The sequence below is a fragment of the Pelodiscus sinensis genome, chromosome 1 (assembly GCF_052426305.1).
Source record: "Pelodiscus sinensis isolate ZL-2025 chromosome 1, ASM5242630v1, whole genome shotgun sequence".
Classification (NCBI taxonomy): Eukaryota; Metazoa; Chordata; order Testudines; family Trionychidae; genus Pelodiscus; species Pelodiscus sinensis.
Window position 1 is genome coordinate 99,923,266 of NC_143052.1, and position 19,150 is coordinate 99,942,415.

General features: G+C 41.2%; 1 protein-coding gene across 3 annotated transcripts in view; it reads right to left on the reverse strand.

The window, feature by feature from the left end:
• CHST11 (carbohydrate sulfotransferase 11) overlaps positions 1 to 19,150 on the reverse strand; it is a 274,744-nt gene that overhangs the window by 125,986 nt on the left and 129,608 nt on the right. For all 3 annotated transcript variants that reach the window (XM_075938701.2, XM_006137994.5, XM_006137995.5), the window contains exon 2: positions 851 to 936. In XM_075938701.2, coding sequence (XP_075794816.1) covers positions 851 to 913 — 63 coding nt within the window. In that variant the 5' untranslated portion in view covers positions 914 to 936. The remainder of the gene's footprint in view (positions 1 to 850; positions 937 to 19,150) is intronic.

Here is a 19,150-nt window from a genome sequence, read left to right on the forward strand (position 1 = left end):
TGGCATTTATTGTGAGCACTGTAAAGCAATTCTTCTCATAATCAACTAGTATTTAAAGCATTTACTGCCTTCTTAAATCTAATGAGTTAGATTTATTAGGATAGTCACTTTCCTTAATAACTTAATGAAGATTTACAAAATGTATTAACTGAGACATAAATAAATAATAGGCAGCTATTAAACCTTAATAAATATGTTTAAAAGTCAGCTGCCATTTTCTCTCAAGGGCAGCACTTTCTCTGAATTGCCACCAGGAAGTGCTGTGCTTGAACAAGTTAATTCAGCACACACATGAGGAATAAGGTAGCAGCAGCAGAAATTAGAGACCTGATGTTAAGATGCTTTTTTGAATCACAGTGAAAACGACTCAGGCTTTCATTAGTCACATTGAGTAGTCTCTTCCCTGATAAGTAGTCTCTATGATTTCAGTGGCATTAATCAGTGCATAGCATAGCAGTAAACATAAGGGTATCATGGTCCGCCTCTCTGTAAAATATTCAGCTTGCTTGGATAGTATACCTGCAACCCACCTTTGATTGGAAAGCCCTCTGGGCTAGCTGGAAGTCCATCCCCATTGTAAACATAAGACAAAAAAGTATTACAGCCGTGCCATTGTAACTCTCAGTAATCTGATCTGCAGAGGACAAAACGCCGCTACAGCTTCCAGGTAGGAGACATCATCCTTTAGCTCAAGCTGTAGAAGCTTGTGGTTTAGCTGTGCAGATCCCAGAGTCCACCTCACCCCCACCCAAAGAGGAACGTGATTATGATAGGGGGGAGGAAAACCAAAAGCTTTGCAAGTAAATTCAGGCTGTGTTTATTGGCTGGGCTGTGATGTTGGGACACTCACCTGGGTGGGATTATACAATTCCTGTAGCGGGCTTCTTGACCCCTTCCGACAACAGATGTCCATTCCAAATGGATTCCTACGTATTACTACAAAGTAAAATGGAAATTAATAGAGGTTAGCAAAGGCTGAATTAAAAAACAAACAAATAAGAACATGGACTACATAATTGAGGAGAGGGATTTCTAGAAATACCAGGGAATCCTAGAAATGATTCTGTTTCTTAAACATCCATTTCACCTGCCCTAGTAAAGATCTAAGAGCAGAGTGCACTTGGAATATTCTGGGCTTGGATCTACCAAAACACAATTCATCCTTTCCCCTCACCACTAAAGAAAAGCATCAAGTAACATATTTCATACCCGTGTGCCTAAAGTTATGTTCTTAAAACCATATTTAGGCCTGTGACGGATAGAAGGAGTGCTGGTTAGCACGTCTGGTAGCTAGCAAAGGTGTTGGCAGGGGGTCAGAAGAACCAGTGGGGATACAGTGCTGGAATTTGAATTGGATATAGATCCTTGCTTGTTCTCTTTGTGAAAAATTATACATTAAGGGCTGAAGGGAGCAGGTGCCATAATCAGAATTACCATGCCTATAAGGAAATATTGGACATGGGAGTGAACTGGGCCTTGAAGTATGGATCATTATGGATTGCAAGTAGAAGGAAAAAAGTGTGTCTAGTCACGATCAGGGTACTTTATTTTGGTTGTTTGGTTAAATTTCTCTGTGTGAATCTAAGCCTTCCCTCCCCCACTCACCATTTAAGTTACAACCCACAGAACTATGGTTCTCTGTGTTTTTTCTCTGTTCTTTTCTTAGTTGCTCTAACACCTAGCAACCAAGTATGCTTTATCAAGTACAGTAAAACTCCAATAGTCCGGCATCCAATTGCACGGCACTCCCAATAGTCCAGCATCAAAATGGCAAGAGCCTAGTGAGTGAGCTTTGGCAAAAAACAAGTCACAAGGCAGCAATGGCAGCAGCTGAACCAAGCGAAACTGGACAGGACCGAGTCAGTCCGCCACTGGCACTGTGTGATGCTGGACAGTGCTTGTGCTACAATAAAAAGGGTTAAAAACACTTTATATACAGTATAACCAGTTTATAGTACCTCCTTATAGTCCAGCATATCCAATAATCCGGCACCACCTAGGTTCCAAAGGTTCTGGATTATTTTAAGTCTACTGTATATCCTTTTGTTTTGTTAATTAAATAATATTTTTAAGGCCATAATTTGATTCTTGTGTCCAGTAAGGTAACAGGAGATCTTGGGTGTGCCTCCCTACCCTGGGAGGTTGGCTATCAGAGATACAGTTTGTTTTCTTTTGTTTCGTTTTTCTTGTGGCAGAGGAACTTAGGGGTACCCCTGGGGAAGGAAGTCCAATTGCTTTCTTCCAGGGTTCAACAAGAAAGGGTTTTTTTTTTGTTCTACTTGGTGGTGGCAGCTACTCCCAAAGTCAGCAAATCTGTGTCTCTGGGGAGTTTTTGTAAGCAGATCCTATAGAGGCAAGGTATTTAAGGTCTCTTGTGAGCCCCCATCTTCTGCACTTGGAATGCCAGAGTGGGAAACAGCCCTGACAAGGCCACTAATCAAAAGTAGCCTGATTTTAAGCACCTGTGTCTCCCATTGTCCCCAGGGGGCCAAATTACTCACTGTGCCAAGCATATCTGAAAATTAGGTGATTTCCAGTTAGAAGTCTGATGATTGATTTAGCATGGCCTCCTAACATTAAGCACCTGGATTTGAGGTTTCTGGCCTATGACTTCAGTTTCTTACCACTACAGACAAGCAGCAGCATGTGTGACATGCACACTGGTTCAATTTGAATCACTTTTTTTTGCGCGCTGTATACTGTATCTCAGATGAGACCCACAACTGCTTAACCTCATCTCATGGACTCTGCCAGTCTAACAATCCAAATCAATATCAGTAGGTTTGTCCAATTGTGCACAGGCAAGTTTTCAAAGGGTCTGATCAATGAGTTTCTTACTATATTTAACTGCGGTTGTTTTAGTACTACAAGAGCTTCCAGGGAAGGTTCTTAACTTGATTCTGCACACAGATATATGCAGGCAGAGCCCTGCACCCATACAGATCCCAAGGACTTCAGCTTTATCAAGAAAGGCCCATCCCCTACCAAGTTAATTGTAGAATGGGGGCCTCATCCTGTATATGCAAAAATTAGATTAAAATGTGCCTTAACTGGAAGAGGAGTTTATCAGGGAGTCCAATAACATTAATAGGAGTCTGATAAAGTATTAATGTAGCCATGTACACAGTTTTCTATAAAGGACTACAGGTTCTTTCAGAAATCTCAAAACAGCACATCTTACCACAATACTATACTGCAGTCTTGGGGACAGTTGCAGAATACAGCGTTGTTGTTTTTAAATGAATGACAGTAGATCTAGTACTTAATGCGTAATCATAATTAATATTTCAAGTAGTATGAACAGTGAAAGTCTCTACAGAGATGTCACTGTACATACAATTTTAATCTTTAGAGAAAATAGATTCCCTCCTCCACTTGGTATTTATGTTTAAATTAAAAGGTAATTATCTAATAAAGTGGCACACTGGATTTCCTCTGAACACATAAAGGCACTGTGGGTTTTGTAATGAGGTTGAGATGTATGTGTCTAGTAAACAAAACATGTTAAGTGATTTGATTTGTCTTCACAATTAAAATATTAGATGTTCCTACAGGCTATAATTTGAATTTACATATTTAAATACCTGACTAACTTCCAGACTCTTTTACTCATGTAGCTAAATATTTTAATTGTTAAATGTTTGTGCTATCATGTCTTTTAAAAATACTAATGTTATCTTTAAAAATAAAATTCCCTTGTGAGATTATGCCATAGATATGAATCATTTTTAGAATATGCCTTTTTTCCTGCTATATGTAGTTTGCATTTTAAGTTTGGTATTTTGAATTCAGATTGGTCTGCTTCAGCTTTGTTTTAAAGTCAGTGTCTGTTCAGTTGCACTCTCTGGTTCTCTTGCACTAGCCAAGTGCTTCAATTGTTGCATTGCAAACCTGGCAGGGTAAAGATTTAAAAAACATCTTAATGTTTTTAATTACATTTAAAAAATTAAAACCTTTCTATCTATTTTTTTAAAACTCTGTGGCACTGAATGGCAAAGAAACATACCTGTATCACAGGCTAACTCAGCTACCCCATGAAGCTTCACAGATAGGTTTGCCAGGAGGCTGATTTTCAACCAGAAAGACCAGTTGAAGAAGGACCTTGGCAGCTCAGGTTGGGAGCCTGGGGATAAAGCAGGCTCCCTACCTGCCCTGGCTCCACGTAACTCCCAGAAGTGGGCACCAGGTACCTGTGGCCCCTAGGCTCATGTGCCGCCACTCCCACTAGCTGGGAACAACCACCTATAGTAGCTGGGGACAATGGCTGTGGGCAAGAGGGTGCATTGTGGCACCTCCCTGGCTGCCCACCATGCACATATGAATCACAGGGACCTGGTGGCTGTTTCAGGAGATGTAGTAAAAGCTACCATGACCCAGCACTCCAACCCCCTGCTCCAGCATGGATTCTCCTCCCGCACCCGAACTCCCTTCTGAAACCCACCCCAAACACCCCCCCACTACCTCTTGCCCAGCTCTGAGCCCCCTCCTACAAGCCAAACCCTCCCAGGCACAGCTTGTACCTCCTCCTGCACTCCAAACTCCTCATCCCAAACTCCTCATCCCTGCCCCACCCCAGAGCTTGCACCCCCAGCTGGAGTCCTCACCCCCCTGCATCCCAATCCCCTATCCCAGCCTAGAACCCTCTCCTGCACCCTGAACCCCCCCATCTCCAGCCCACTCCAGAGCACACCCGTGCTCAGCAGGAGCCCTCCCCCCACTGAATCCCAACCCCATGCCAAAGCCCTATGAGAGTGAGTGAAAGTGAGGGAGAGCAGGATGGAGGGAGAGAGGATGGCATGAGTCGGGGGCAGGACATCAAGAAAGAGGTCGGATGAGGGTGGGAGGGGGTTTTGGTTTTGTGCAGTTAGAAACTTGGCAAACTTATTCACGGACTCACTGTACATCAACATTTAGTGGAAAATTTTGTCCTTACTTTTCTGTGGGATACCTGGGTGAAGGAGAAGTGAAGAGACAGGCATCAAAGGGTGGTTCTAGGAGCCACCTAGCAGGTAAATTAAAAAGGAAATAGCTTTCCCTTTTCCCCTGCCAAACATGACAGCATTTAAACTATGCAGCTTCCTCACTGCTTTCATCATGCTCCCCTGCCATCCCCTTTCTATTCAGTCCTCATAAGTATCGCATCCCATTCCCTGCCCAGTAACATCCCCATGTGCTAGAAGCTCAGCTAAGCAAACCCTTGGTAAAAATCACTTTGTAGCTCTCTCCTCTGCCCAGGATCTCTTCCCCAATTAGAGCCAGCACAGTGCACAGACTTCACTACCCCTCCCTAAGCTACTTTCCTTTATATTTAACATATAGGAGTAGCAGAGAAGGGAATGTTTCAATGTATTCAAGAGATCAGATTTTGATTAACCAGCCTTTGGCGCACAGATTCTTTGTTCCAAAACGTTCATTCGCACTGAAGAGAAAAGAATTGCAGCGTGCTGTTCCTTAATTTATTACTTCATTTTTCATTCCCATTAATTATGATTTATAATAAAACACACACAAGTCCCCCTCCCTGGTTCACTTAAGAGGCAGATCTTAACACAGCAATAGTCAGAAAAAATATATTCATACGGCATACAAGATTGGATTCCCAGATGCATACTAACTACCACAAAAAATTTCACTCCCAAGCAATGATGACATGCCAGAGTGGGATTTCAGCCACTGACACTATTAAATCTTTATTTTGCAAGTCCCAGTATTATTATTATTTTTCCAACAAAGTCTTTAAACGGAGGCTGAGGAATTAGCACAGCAACGTGGCATCTTAAACACAAAGCCTGACTCTCTGCTTGTGTGTTTCAGTAACAGGACATGCTTATGCTGAGCAGGATCTTATACATCTGTCTGTGTGCACCTTGGAAATACCTGTTTGGGATGGGGCTTTCATATCTGAACAAATAATTCTCTCCATAAAATATTTCCCTTAACAAAAACAGCGCACACACTTTTTTTTGTTACCATATCCCTCTCAATTTTGACAGGCTACTTTGGGACTAAAATAAGTGATGCCCTCCAATTTGGTGTTCCTCTCAATTTTATTGTTGAAAATTAGGAACATATGAAATAAAGAACAACAGAACTGAGCTTGCAGACAGTCCTTGACGCTAGAAAACAAAATGCCACTGGATTTTCAGTTTCCTACACTATTTGTGTGTGTCCCTGTGGCCCTATGAGCATCCGAATAGGCTTGAGTATCACATAATGAGTTTCTGCTGGCCTGACCAGTTCATTATTCCTCACTTTACTGATATTATAATTAGTATCTAATATAGCATTGAAAAACTAATAACTCACTGATAAGGATTCTTGAGCCACATATGTACACAGTGTGTTAAGAATTCTGGATATATACTGGAATGATGACAAAAAGTGTATTTCAACCAGGCATAAATTGGCAATCAGATCTGCCCTACACAAAGGAATAAGTTTGCTCCTCTGATTAGCCAAGTCATCAGGCAGAAACAAGAAAGGCCTATTTACTTATTAGGTCAACAAAGTTATCAAGCTAACACAAGCATGGGAAGAGGCAGTTTGGATTCTACACCACCCCCAGGAAAGAGAAACTTTTATGTGGGCTACACAGACAGGGGATACGAGCCTCAAGTGATAAGCAACTGAATCAACTGATTGTATACTTTCATAATACAGGAATATTGTATAACGAGTGTGGTATGTTATATCATGGTGAATTGTATTTAACAATACTACAAAAGGAATTACAGATACTCATTAATATTGTGCCGTACAGTCTTGTCACCAAAGGGAGAAACAAAGTCTTTCCCACACAGGTGGCAAAGCAGCTACTTGACTCCAGGGGAATTAAGGAAGATGTAACCAAAACCCATGAAAGCCCTATTTACATTCAAATCACCAAGGGAATGGAATACTAGAGGCAGGCATGCATAGCATGAGATCTTCCTACCTCTTGAAACAAGGACTGTATCTTGCTAAATTAAGTTTTAGACTTTTTAGATGTTTTCTCTCACCAATTCTTCTTACCAGCCATGCCTGACCGGACCTGCCACCCCTTCTGGGAGTGGGAAGCCAGGCCCTCCCCACAGTCAGGATGAGGGGAGTTGACAGGATTGCAGGCCCCTGGGCAAAGTGCTGACTTCCCTTGTAAGCCTAGAAGAAAGATCTTGGCCTATGCAGCTCCTCGCCTATATATCCAGTTCCGAGAGACAAACGCCTTCATTTCCAACTTCCCCCATGAAGGGCCCATCTTTCTCAGCTTGCAGGAGCTCTGCTTGCTTGCGTCGGTCTTGTGATGGATGCCAACATGGCCATCTCTGATACAATCAAAGTTCAGTTACTTTTGTTGGCATTGCACCCCTGAAGTGTGACCATATCCCCTCAGTTTAGAACACAAGAACAGCCATATTGGGTCAGACCAAAGATCCATCTAGCCCAGTATTCTGTCTTCTGACAGTGGCCAATGTCAGATCCCCCAGAGGCAGTGAACAGAAACAGGCAATCGTCAAGTGATCCCTCTCCTGACAGAAGCTATGGATACCACTCCTACCCATAGTGTTAATGGTCCTTGTCTCACATTTGGACAGTAGCAGAATGGGAGAAGCTCTTATACCTACAAATATATTTAAATGTTTCTTTTTTTACAAGAGGTGTATTTGTACCAAAAGCACAGCAAGAAATTTGAAATACAAACATTGTTGACCCCAAGTTTAGTTGTTATCTCTCAAATTAATCACTTTATCTATTAAAGGCCAAGTTGTTCATGGTGTAATTGGCACAACATGATGAAATACACATTAGGTCTACTACTGTTTATAATATTGTAATATAATTTCCTTGAGGCAACATTTCTTATGACTTGTGTCACAATCTCTTTATTTCTATTCTCATTTACACAAATGCCTCTTTACACAGGTCTGGTAATGCAAAAGGGACTTAAACTGGGTGTAAATTTCTGGTACACCAATTTTAAGACCATTTGACATTCATAGTAATGTAAAGAGGCTTTGGTGTAAATGAAAATGAGCCCCTTAATCTTTATCAGCTGTTTTATTGATTGCTGGAAGAAGCAGTTTCTGCAGAAACTGATACCTTACAGTGCTCTAAAAAAGGAACACCAGATGAAGACAAATAAGCCTACCAACTGCCATTAAAATACTAGCCACAAACATTTTACACTGTAGTGTAAAAGAGCACATGGTTTACTCATTTTTATCCCAATGGTCTACTGCACTAACACTGTCTTCCCATTCATCCTCATATTAATGAGCCCTCAAGATAATTGAACAATGGATCCTCAAAATAAAATGTCCACCTCCCATTCTACAAAAAGCAGCATTACTTTGTCCAGCATATTACATTAAAGAATGCACAGTTTAACATCAAGCACCAGGCAAGTTAATGCACTTGTTCATAAGTTTGCAATTTTATCCGACTAACCCCAATTCTGCAAAGCACGTGCTTAACTTTAAGAATATATTTGAGTTCATCCCTATTTAGCAATGCTTAAATCTCACTGAAGTTAATTAAACTTAAACATATGCTTTGCTGTTTAGAGATATCTAGTTACAGATCAATCCCAACTAAACCTCAGAACTAAAACTTTGTGGAAATTCAACTCTTCATACACAGTTTGTGAGTGGCACATAAGAACAAGAATGTAAAGATGACCATATGGGGTGAGACCAATGGTCCAGCTAGTTAGTATATTTTCTTCTGACAGACGCCAGTGCCAGGTGCTTTAGAGGCCCTGAATAGAACATGGCTATTACAAAGTGTCCCCTCCCCTTGTTGATCAGTCCCAGCTTCTGGAAGTCTGAGATTTAAGGATACCAAGCATGGGATTTCATTCATGGCCATTTTATCTAATAGCCACTGATGTACAAATCCTTCATAAAACTTATCTAATTCTTTTTTAAACCAAGTTGCACTTCTGCACTTCACAACATCCTCTGGCAACAAGTTCCACAAGTTGACTATGCATTGTGTGAAGTAGTATTTCCTTATGTTTACTTTAAACATGCTGCCCATTAGTTTCATTTGGTGATCCTTGGTTTTTCTGTTATGGGAAGTGGTAAACAACATTATTCTGTTCACTATCTCCACACCATTAAATTCCAGGCCAATTATTGAAACTACAGAAAAAGCAGAACTATCAGACATCTAGATGAACACAATTTGTTGGTGGAGGAGACAACATGGCTTTTATAAAGGGAAATCATGCCTCACTGATCCATTAGGCATTATTGCGGGTGTCTGGTCAAGAGTGATGCAGTTCTCTTAAAAAAAAAATCTACTAAATGTGCAGATGGCAGTCAAAGTCAATAAACATTAGCTCCATCATATCCCCCTTTAGTTATCTCTTTTCTAAGAAACAATCCCAGACTTTTTCATCGTTCCTGTTAGACAGAAGCTATTCCATTTCCTAATAGTTGTTGTTCTTTGTACATTTCCCAATTTTAATATTCTCTTTTTTCAGATGGAGCAACCAGAATTGCATGGCTTATTCAAGGTGCTGACATACCATTGATTTATATAGTGGCATTGCGAAATTCTTTTTCCTAATGGGTCCTAACATTCTGTTTGCTTTTTTGACTGCCATTGCCAATTGAGCAAATGCTTTCAGAAAACTTTTCATAAGGACTTCAATATCTTTCTTGAGTGACAGCAGACCATTTAAACCCCATCATTTTGTTTATATAGTTGGGATTTGCTTTTCCAACATGTGTTACTTTGGACCTACCCACAGTTAATTTCATCTGCTATTTTGTTGCCCAATTACCCTGTTTTGTGAGATCCCTTTGTAACTCTTCAGAGTCAGCTTTGGGCTTAACTACAGTATCTTAAATAATTTTGTATTGGCTGCAAATACTGATGTCTCCATGGATGAGGTTTTAGAACAAACTGGTGAATTAACATTATTAAGTCACCAGGATCAGATATTCTTTACCTAAGAATCCTGAAGGAGCTCAAATTTGAAGTTGCATAATACTTCTGGTACCATGTAACTGGAACGTAGCTAATATAATATTGATTTTTTTAAAGGCTCCAGAGGTGATCCTGGCTATTATAGGCTGGTAAACCTAACTTCCATACCAAGAAAATTGATTGAAACTATACTAAAGAACAAAATTATCAAACACCTATGTAAACACAATTTGTTGGGAAGGAGACAACACATTTTGTAAAGGGAAATCATGTCTACTAGAAATGATTGATGGTGTCCTCAAGCATCTGGCCAAAGGTGATCCAGATGTGACAATGTACTTGGTCATTCAGAAACCCTTTGATGAAATCCCACACCAAAAGGCTCTTAAGCAAAGTAAAGTGTCATGAGACAAGAGGGAATGTCCTCTCTTGGATTAATAACTGGTTAAGAGAGAGAAAATGAAGAGTAGGAATAAATGGTCAGGTTTTGCAATGGAAAGAGATAAATAGTGGGATATCCCAAAGATCTGAACTGGGACAGTGTTGTTCAACATAGTCATGAATTATTTGGAAGAGAGGGCAAAAAGTAAGATGGCCAAAATTGCTGATGATACAAAATTACTCAAAATAGGTAAGTCCAAAGCTGACTATAAAGAGTTAAAAAGGGATCTCAAAAAACCAAGTGAACAACAAAATGATGAAATTCAGTATGGGTAAGTTCAAAGTAATCGAAACAATAGTTCCAACTACACAGATAAAATGATGGTTTCTAAATTAGCTGTAACCACTCAAAGAAATCTTGGAATCATTGTGAATACTTTTCTGAAAACTTCAATTTGTTATGCAGCATTAGTTTAAAAAAAAAAGCAAACAATGTAACAAACCATTAGGTAAGGGAAAGAATATGATGGAAAATATCATAATGTGACTATATTAATCCATTGTGTGTCCAGACCTTGAATTGTGTGCCCAGGTCTGGTTGCCCTATCCAAAAAAGGATATTGTGGAAGTGGAAAAGGGTCAGAGAAGAGCAACAAAGACTGATCAAGGGTATGGAATGGCTTCCACATGCAGATAGGTTAAAAAGACTGGGACTGACCATCTTAGAAAAGAAATGACTAAAGGGGTGGAGGACGATAGCAGTCTACAAAAACAAATACTGGATGTATCCTCCCTTAATTGGGATTCTGGTCTGGCAACATCCACGATCTGGCAGGACCACAAATGTTCCTGGAACACAGAGCCCAGCTATAGGGAGATTGGGCTGTGGGGCAGGCGTGCAGCGGGGCAGGCAGTAACTCAACCAGGAGCCCCTTGTCAGGAGAGGGGTGGAACGGCAGGTAGGCAGTACAGCGAGGCTTAGGGAGCCGTGGCTGGGCAGGCAGCAGTGGGCCTGGGTTGGAGCCCTATCTGAGGGTGGAAGGCACCATACAGCACAGGCCAGGGACCCCCCCCCCCCACAAATCCCCTCATTTGAGACTGGTCAGATCCTGAGGGTGCCAGAATAAGAAGGTCCAACCTGTAGTGTGGAAAATGAACTGAGTGTATGATTTACCCTTTCCTGGAATACTAAAACTAGGGGTCACCCTCTGAGATTAACAGGCAGCAGTTTCAACTCACACAGGAGGAAGTACTTTTTCCACACAATGCAGTTAACGCATGGAACACATTGCCACGTGGAGTAGTAATGGCCAAAAGCATAACGGGGTTCAAAACAGAACTAGATACTTTAATGGAGAACAGCTCCAACAATGACTTTTAGCCAAGATAGTCAGGGATGCACCCCCAACTTTGGGGCAACTCTAAACCTTTGACTGTCAGAAAGTGCCCTGTTCTGTACACTCTTTCTGAAGCTCTGGTACAGACCATGTCAGAGACAGGATACAGGGCTAGATAGACCATTGCTCTGACCATTATAGCAGTTCTCATCTCATAAACAATCGTAGCTCTGAACTGAAAAAGCACCAGTATGATAAAATGACCCACATAGAATGTCTGCCTTTTTCAGATTAGAATTTGTTGATTATATACTTATATATTTGAGCCCCAGACCCTGAACCCCGCCTCACCCCCAAACCTCACTCCTGCACCCCTCAAATCCCCAGCCTCTGAGATTCCCCACATCCCCAAGCTGCTGCCCTGACTCCCACATCCCTCCATGCCGCAGTCTGCTGCCCTGAAGGACACAAGCAAGACCAGATAAACCTTTTAGTGTGTGTGTGTATATAGAGAGAGATATATAGCTACACACACACACACACACACACACACACAACCAGATAAACCTTTTAGTGTGTGTGTATATGTATAGAGTATATAGCTACACACACACACACACACACACACACTTCCTCTGCATACCAGCATTCACTAGTATCTATGTGGAAAGTATGCAGCTATTTAAACGTAGTAAGGTTCTGCCAAAACAACTGGCAATTAAGATTTATGTCCCTCAAACAGAAACACACGTTGGAAGACAGAGGTAGAGAGAAGATTTGAAGCTTTGGTGTACCATGGTTCACATGCCAAGCCAGCTGTCGTCCTTGGACTTGATTTTATAATCCTACAATTAATGCTTTTACCAGCCTCTCCTCCTCAAGTTATGAGGGAGGCAATTTACTTTCCTTTCCAATTACTAGGCCACAGTATCAGCTCTCAGCAGCGAGTGCTAAAAGTAGTCCAAGTAGTCCATTTGGTGGGAACCTATGTCACCTCAGCGATGTGCACAATATCCAAATAACTCTGAAACAGCTAAACTCAAAAATGGTTAGATGAAAAAATTGGCAGTTACTTAACATGAAGCAAAAAAATGTAGTACTACACCCATCTTCAGAAGTTTTGGGAAACTTAAAATTATTCATATGAAGCATATGAAACTACTTAGACTATAAGCTCTTCATGGCACAGACTTTTTTTGTTTTTAAACAATCATAATGGAGCCCCCTAAGCACTTCCACAATAACAAATTATGTGGAAAAACAATAACTATGCCACAACAACTTCAACATTCACACATGCATTTCAGAAAAGCTAGAGGCATCAGAAATGGCAGGTGGTGCATTTCCAGAGACACTACATGGCCTAAAGGATGGCAGCCCAAACTTTCTGAGTTCTAATCCTACCTATGCCAATAACTGGAACAACAAAGGAAAGAAAAGTTAGAGATATAGAAAAATAAGAAAAGGAACTAGAACCACAAGCATCTTAAAATTAAAAGACCACCTTCTTGTGAAATGTCAGGAAGACAAGTGAAAATAATCACATGTATTTGTCACAAGCCTTTTGCAGCTGGGAGGATACCAAGGAAAAACAACTGAAAAACATAATTACTGTTTTTACCATTATAGTTATAGAAATGAGCAACTGACATTTCAAATAGTGCGCTTCTCCATTCAGAAGCCATTTATGTTGCCACCATTATATAATACTTTAAATGTCAAATGTTGGCATTCTCAAGATTTCTGTGGAGTACCAATTCTCACACTACTATCTATTGACTTTTTTCTACTAAGTAATGTTTAATTTACAGTGTTTGCACCATTCTAATTATGCTGTTTACAACATAAAGCAAATCAAATGTGAGGAAGTTATTGCTATTTAAAAAACAGTAAATTAACTATCACATATTACAAACATTTGAAAAAAATTCTAACAAAATATTAATATTTAATTTTTCATTACATTGGTTCAAAGTACAGTGACAAAATACCCTAATACAGCATTGCTTAAAACTGATATGCATAATTCATTCACTTATTAAATCTGTGTAGAATACAAAATTACTTTATCTTCTGAAAGAAAAAAATATTAAATCTAGTGTGATTATTTACAAGGGGAAAATGCATCCCAACACAAGTTTGAATGAACAGCAGATAAGTGATTATTTGGTGTCACCCAAGCCCACTGAAGACAATGGGAGTCTTTCAGCTGATTTTAAGAGGCTTTGGATCAGGCTCTAAACGGGGCTACTCTCAGTTTTATAGGGAAATAATTGAGGACAATTTGAGGGATTTCTTTACTGCATCTATTCTCTACAAATACTGAAAATTAGCAGCACTTTTCTATTTAGTGGAAAGTAGGTTCTCTTCCCAGCAATCATTACTTCCTTAGTCCATCTTTTTCATGATCAGTGGTAATGTCATATTATGGAACAGTCATTGACAGCTGCTGAAGAGGAAGTAGGTTAGCATTTTTGCCCTGGAGATCAACTATCTGGATTACCGGATTTTCATCAATCCAGGGGCTCAATCAGTTTTTCCCTCCCCCCCAGCACACCAGGGAGACCCAGAGCAGCTTTTCTTGCCCCGGGGGACGCGGTGGCAGGACTGCTGTGCTCTGGGCGGTCCCGCCGCCCGCGAGCTCCAGGGCGAGAAAAGCCCCGTTCGTAAGTGCGGATCCAACATAAGTCGGATCCGCGTAAATCGGGGACTGCCTGTATTGACAACTCTTCTCTTCCGTTTACATTACTTTTTTTTTTTTTTTTTTTTTTTACTGAAAACAGTAATCAGGAGTAGCCATGTTAGTCTGTATCTGCAAAAATAACAAGGAGTCCTGTGGTACTGCAGGGTATGTCTACACTCACCACTCTGGAGATCAAAGTTTTAGCATTCAACTCAGCAAGTCTAGTATAAAGCTATAAATTGAATGCTGAAAGTAGCTCCAGTCGGCGCCTGTATTCCTCGCAGTTGCGAGGAGTAAGGGAAGCCAAATGGGAGCATTTGTTCCTGTCAGCCTACCGCTGTATGGACACTGCCAAGCTTGGCTAAAGGTTCTATGTATCTGGAATTGTGTACCTTAACTGGACACTCCAGGTTTAGAGTAGACCTGGCCTTATAGACTAACAGATTTATTGGGGCATACGCTTTTGGGGGGGTAAAACCCACTTAGACGACTCCTCGTGTTTTCAATACAGATTCAAGAGCCATCCATTTAGCGTCCCAGTGTACACAAAGCAATGAGGTTCAACCATGCAGCATTCTGCATGCATAACACCTGTGACATTTGAAACTTCACAGGTGAAACTCAAAATGTTTCCAAGGAAGTCTCACTGAAAGTGAAATAGTCTCAGAAACTGTGTTAGAGCCTTAATGGTTGAATATGCTGCATTTTAGACAGTTCTGTAGATATCTTCTGTCTTTCAAATGAATGTTTAAAATCAAGCTGAACAAGCATGCTATTAGCAACTGGCTGCAGCAAAACAATTCTCCCTAATAATTCACTAAATATATCAAACTGTACTGTAAGATTTTAATTTTAGTCTGTTGGTAGCCAACTGCAAAGAATTTTCTAAAACTTACCAGTGAGAATGTTAGAAGCCAACTAATACAAAGCCCACCTTCATTTCAAGCTTTGTTAATTTCCCAGGGCTTACTTACAAACATATCATGTTAAGAATGCTGAACATTTTTAAGTGTTTATTTTGCAATAGGAACTGCAAGCATTGTGATGGAATGCATTAAGTATTGCTACTGTACATAAATCTAGTGCTTAAGTAACATAACATTGTATTGTTCCCCCCCGCCCCACAATGAATTTAAGCACTTCATAATTCAGCAGCAGTTTCCTAAGATTTATTACCAATAAAACGTTGGTCTTTGTAAGTTGTTACATTCAATACACGATTTTAGTCTAAAATATTGGTCCTTTGTCTGGAAAACATAAGTGCGGGTATTTATAATCAAATGCCTGTCTAGCCTGGTTTTTAAGGCAGCACTATAGTTGCTTCTTGAGGCTTGGGAGAAGTATTTGTAGAGCAAAAGATAAATAAAGTGCTTTGTATTGCATATAAAAGTGTTACAGGCAAAAAGTGAGTTTACACTTTTAATACGCATTTAGAGAGACTGATTCTGCCATCCTTACGCATTACTTATTATTTGTATTACAAGAGTGCCTAGAAGCCCGACTTAGAACCCCAGCCTGTCTTGTGCTAGACACTACACATTCACACAACAAAGAGAGAGAGAAGTTTACCATCTTAGTACACTGACAAAAAAACAACAGGTGATGGAAGAGAAATGCAGGGAGAAAAGGCAGCACAAGGTTCTAGGGAAAAAATTATAAATAGCAGGGTCATTAACTTTGGTTTGCAACACTTGTATGAAAAAGATTTATTAACTCCAACTTACAGATGAGAAAACTATGGCAAAGAAACTAAGGGACATGCCTAAAGTCACTCAGCAAGGAAGCCAAGTAGGTCCTGATTCTCAAGGGTATTTAGGTGCCTAACCACCATTGAAATTCAATAGGAATTAGGTATGTGCCTAAATACCTTGAGCGTCAGTTTTGACCAATTATCACCAATTGCAAATGTTCTGTCCACCTTTCAAAAGATAAAGCATTATTTAATTGCTTCTCACCCTAGCCACTTTTCCAGAAAATAATTTGCCTTTTATCCTATGCTGTTTCTTCTTGCGGGGGAAGAGGGTAGATTTATTTAAGCACAATGGAGAAGTTCAGTTCTGTGGGTCAAATGATGCAGCTGTGCACGTGATATAAATTAATGCAGCATTTGTTCTTTTATGATTCTTTAATGATTCTTGAAAAAACAACCAGGAGTCCTTTGGCAGCTTAAAGACTAACAGATTTACTTGAGCATAAGCTTTCGTGAGTAAAACTTATGCCCAATTGAATCTGTTAGTCTTTAAGGTGCCACAGGACTCCTGGTTGTTTTAGCAGGTACAGACTAACATGGCTACCTCTCTAAGACTTGTCAATGATTCTTGAGTAAGTTTTCCAGTAATTTTTGACATTAATCTATAAGGAATTTCTTTAAAGGCTCATCAAATCATCCATAAATTTGAAGCACAGGGACATCCCATGAGAGACTCAGCTCCTCATACTGGGATAATTCTCAACCTCCCCAGCTCCCCTCTCATATGCATCCTTGAGTTATAAAGCAGTTTGGGAAGCAGTCTGAAAAATTCTCTTTCAGTTTTCCTAAAACAGGTTACATGTTTTGACCTTTTGTCTTGATTAAGGATAAGAATTTCTTCAAAAATTTTATATTTTGCATGGGAGAAAACTATACTCCAGCTAGCTCTCATCTATGGATCAGACAAACAGACACACAAAATTATACAAAATTTGCTGTCAGAGTATTGCTGGTATACTATAGGTGACAGACCCAGACCGCCCATTTGCCTTTCACGGTCCTATTGGAGTCCGGGAGGTGGGTGGGCAGGTGAAAGCCCACCCACATCTAACAGACCTCCCCTCTGCCTATGAGAAGGGTCCACGGAATCTAGAATGCCAAGTGATTATGGGGGCACAGAGAAAACAGGGACAAGTGTAAAGGGCTAAAATGAAGGAGCCGGACAGGGATACCAACCAGAGAACTCTGGACAGCGCCCACTTCCCCCTAAAAGCCAGTGGATGCCGCCCAGTGGAACTCTGCCCAGATGTGTGAATACAGGAGCGGAAATAGGCCCCACAATCGCAGGCCTCTCATCCAGGGCCGCATTACGACTTTCGTGGGCCCTAGGCACTTTTGTCTTTGTGGGCCCCTTCCTCCATAAGAAAAAAAATATTAAAAATTATTTTTGATAACTTTAAATACTTCAACATTTTATTTTTTTTCTGGTTTAGGCAAAATTTAATAGATTTTTGTGGGCCCTAAAAGTTTCATTTTTTTCTGAGATGAGAAAAAAATTAAAACATTTTCTTAGACCCTAAAAGTTTGGTTTTTTTCTCCTGATTTTAAAAGAAATTAAAACATTTTCGTGGGCCCCTAAAAGTATCGTGGGCCCTAGGCACTGTGCCTACTGTGCCTAATGGGTAAGTTGGCCCTGCCCTCAGCCAATCTCTGCTCCCTGGTCTTGTAAATTGCCATCTTGGCTATAGCCAGGAGGAGGTTGACAAAGAGGTCCTGCAACTTTGTGGGGCTGCACATGTGGTGTGCATAAATTAATAGAGGAGGGGAGAAGGCAGCCAGAACCTCAACAAGAGGTTCCGGAGGAATCAAAATAGGGCCAGGGTATCCCTCACATCACAGAAGGCACAAGTGTCAGGAACAGAGGTGAAATGTGCTAAGTACACGGCACTGTGCAGGATTCTCCAGCTGATGTCCCCAGCAGGTGCAGAACCAAGATGGAGTAAAGGCTGGCCCACCAGAGCTCCCCACCCTCAACTGGAGGTAAGAGATCCCGCTACTTGGTATCTGGGCAGGACATGAGGGTGGGGAAGTGAAGAGTGTGAAACATGAGCGTGTACAGATGACCCTTTGGCGCAGCTCAAAAGGGGACCGGCTGCAACACGTGCAGCTGTCCCAGATGATGAAGGGGAGGTGATCGGGAAGGCATGCAGGCCGATGGAGGGCAAGGGGTGAGGGGCAGGTGAGGTGCGCCCTCTTGCAAGACCCGGTTGAGGTTGCCATTCACTGATGGAGGGGACACACGCTGGAGCTTGGGGAAACAGCTTTCTCTTTCCTGAGTAAAAAAGGCCAGGCCTAAGTCCAGCATAAATCAGGCAGGCACCTGGGGTCAATTGGGACTTGCGAGAAGCCACAGGCTAACTAAACACCTGCAGCTAATTAAGGCCTGTGGCGCTGCTTTAAAAGGTCTCCCCCAGGCAAGGAAGAGGGAAGGGAAAGAGCAAAGGACAGGAAGTGCCGTGTGGAAGACCGATGAGTAAGGTACCAGCGGAAAGGTACTAGGAGAGACTGTTTGGAGAAATGGCCCATGGAAAAGCTGCCAGATTGAGAGATGCAGTAATCCTGCTGGTTGCCACTGCCTTAGGGTCCCTGGGCTGGAACCCAGAGTAGTAGGTGGACCCGGATTCCCCACACACCTCCCCACAACATCTCAACCTCTGCCTTGAGCAGGGAGATCAGGACTCCAGAGGGGATTTTACCCCAAAACTTATGAACTAGCTTGTGATGAGTATGGCCCAATAAGCTGTGGCTCCTGCCTCTAGTAAAGAGAAAGAGGCTGGGTGGAAGGCCACAGCAAGCCTCTGAGGCTAACACTATCCACCAATAGCCTAAGACCCATGGGGAATAGCCAGAGCTTTGCCACACAATAGAAACTCAAATTCTCTCTTTTCATTACAGGTTTTTTCTTTTCTTGCTCAATGCAAACTAGCACAAATCAAATTTTGTTTGTTTTCTGGGTAGAAGTCGGACAATCTGGACACGCATGAACATTTCTATTCTATTCCATCCTATTTGAGTTAACAGATGTGAATCCAAAGTGAAACTGGGAATCATGACATGACTATATTAAAAAGGCCCATCAGGGCTTCT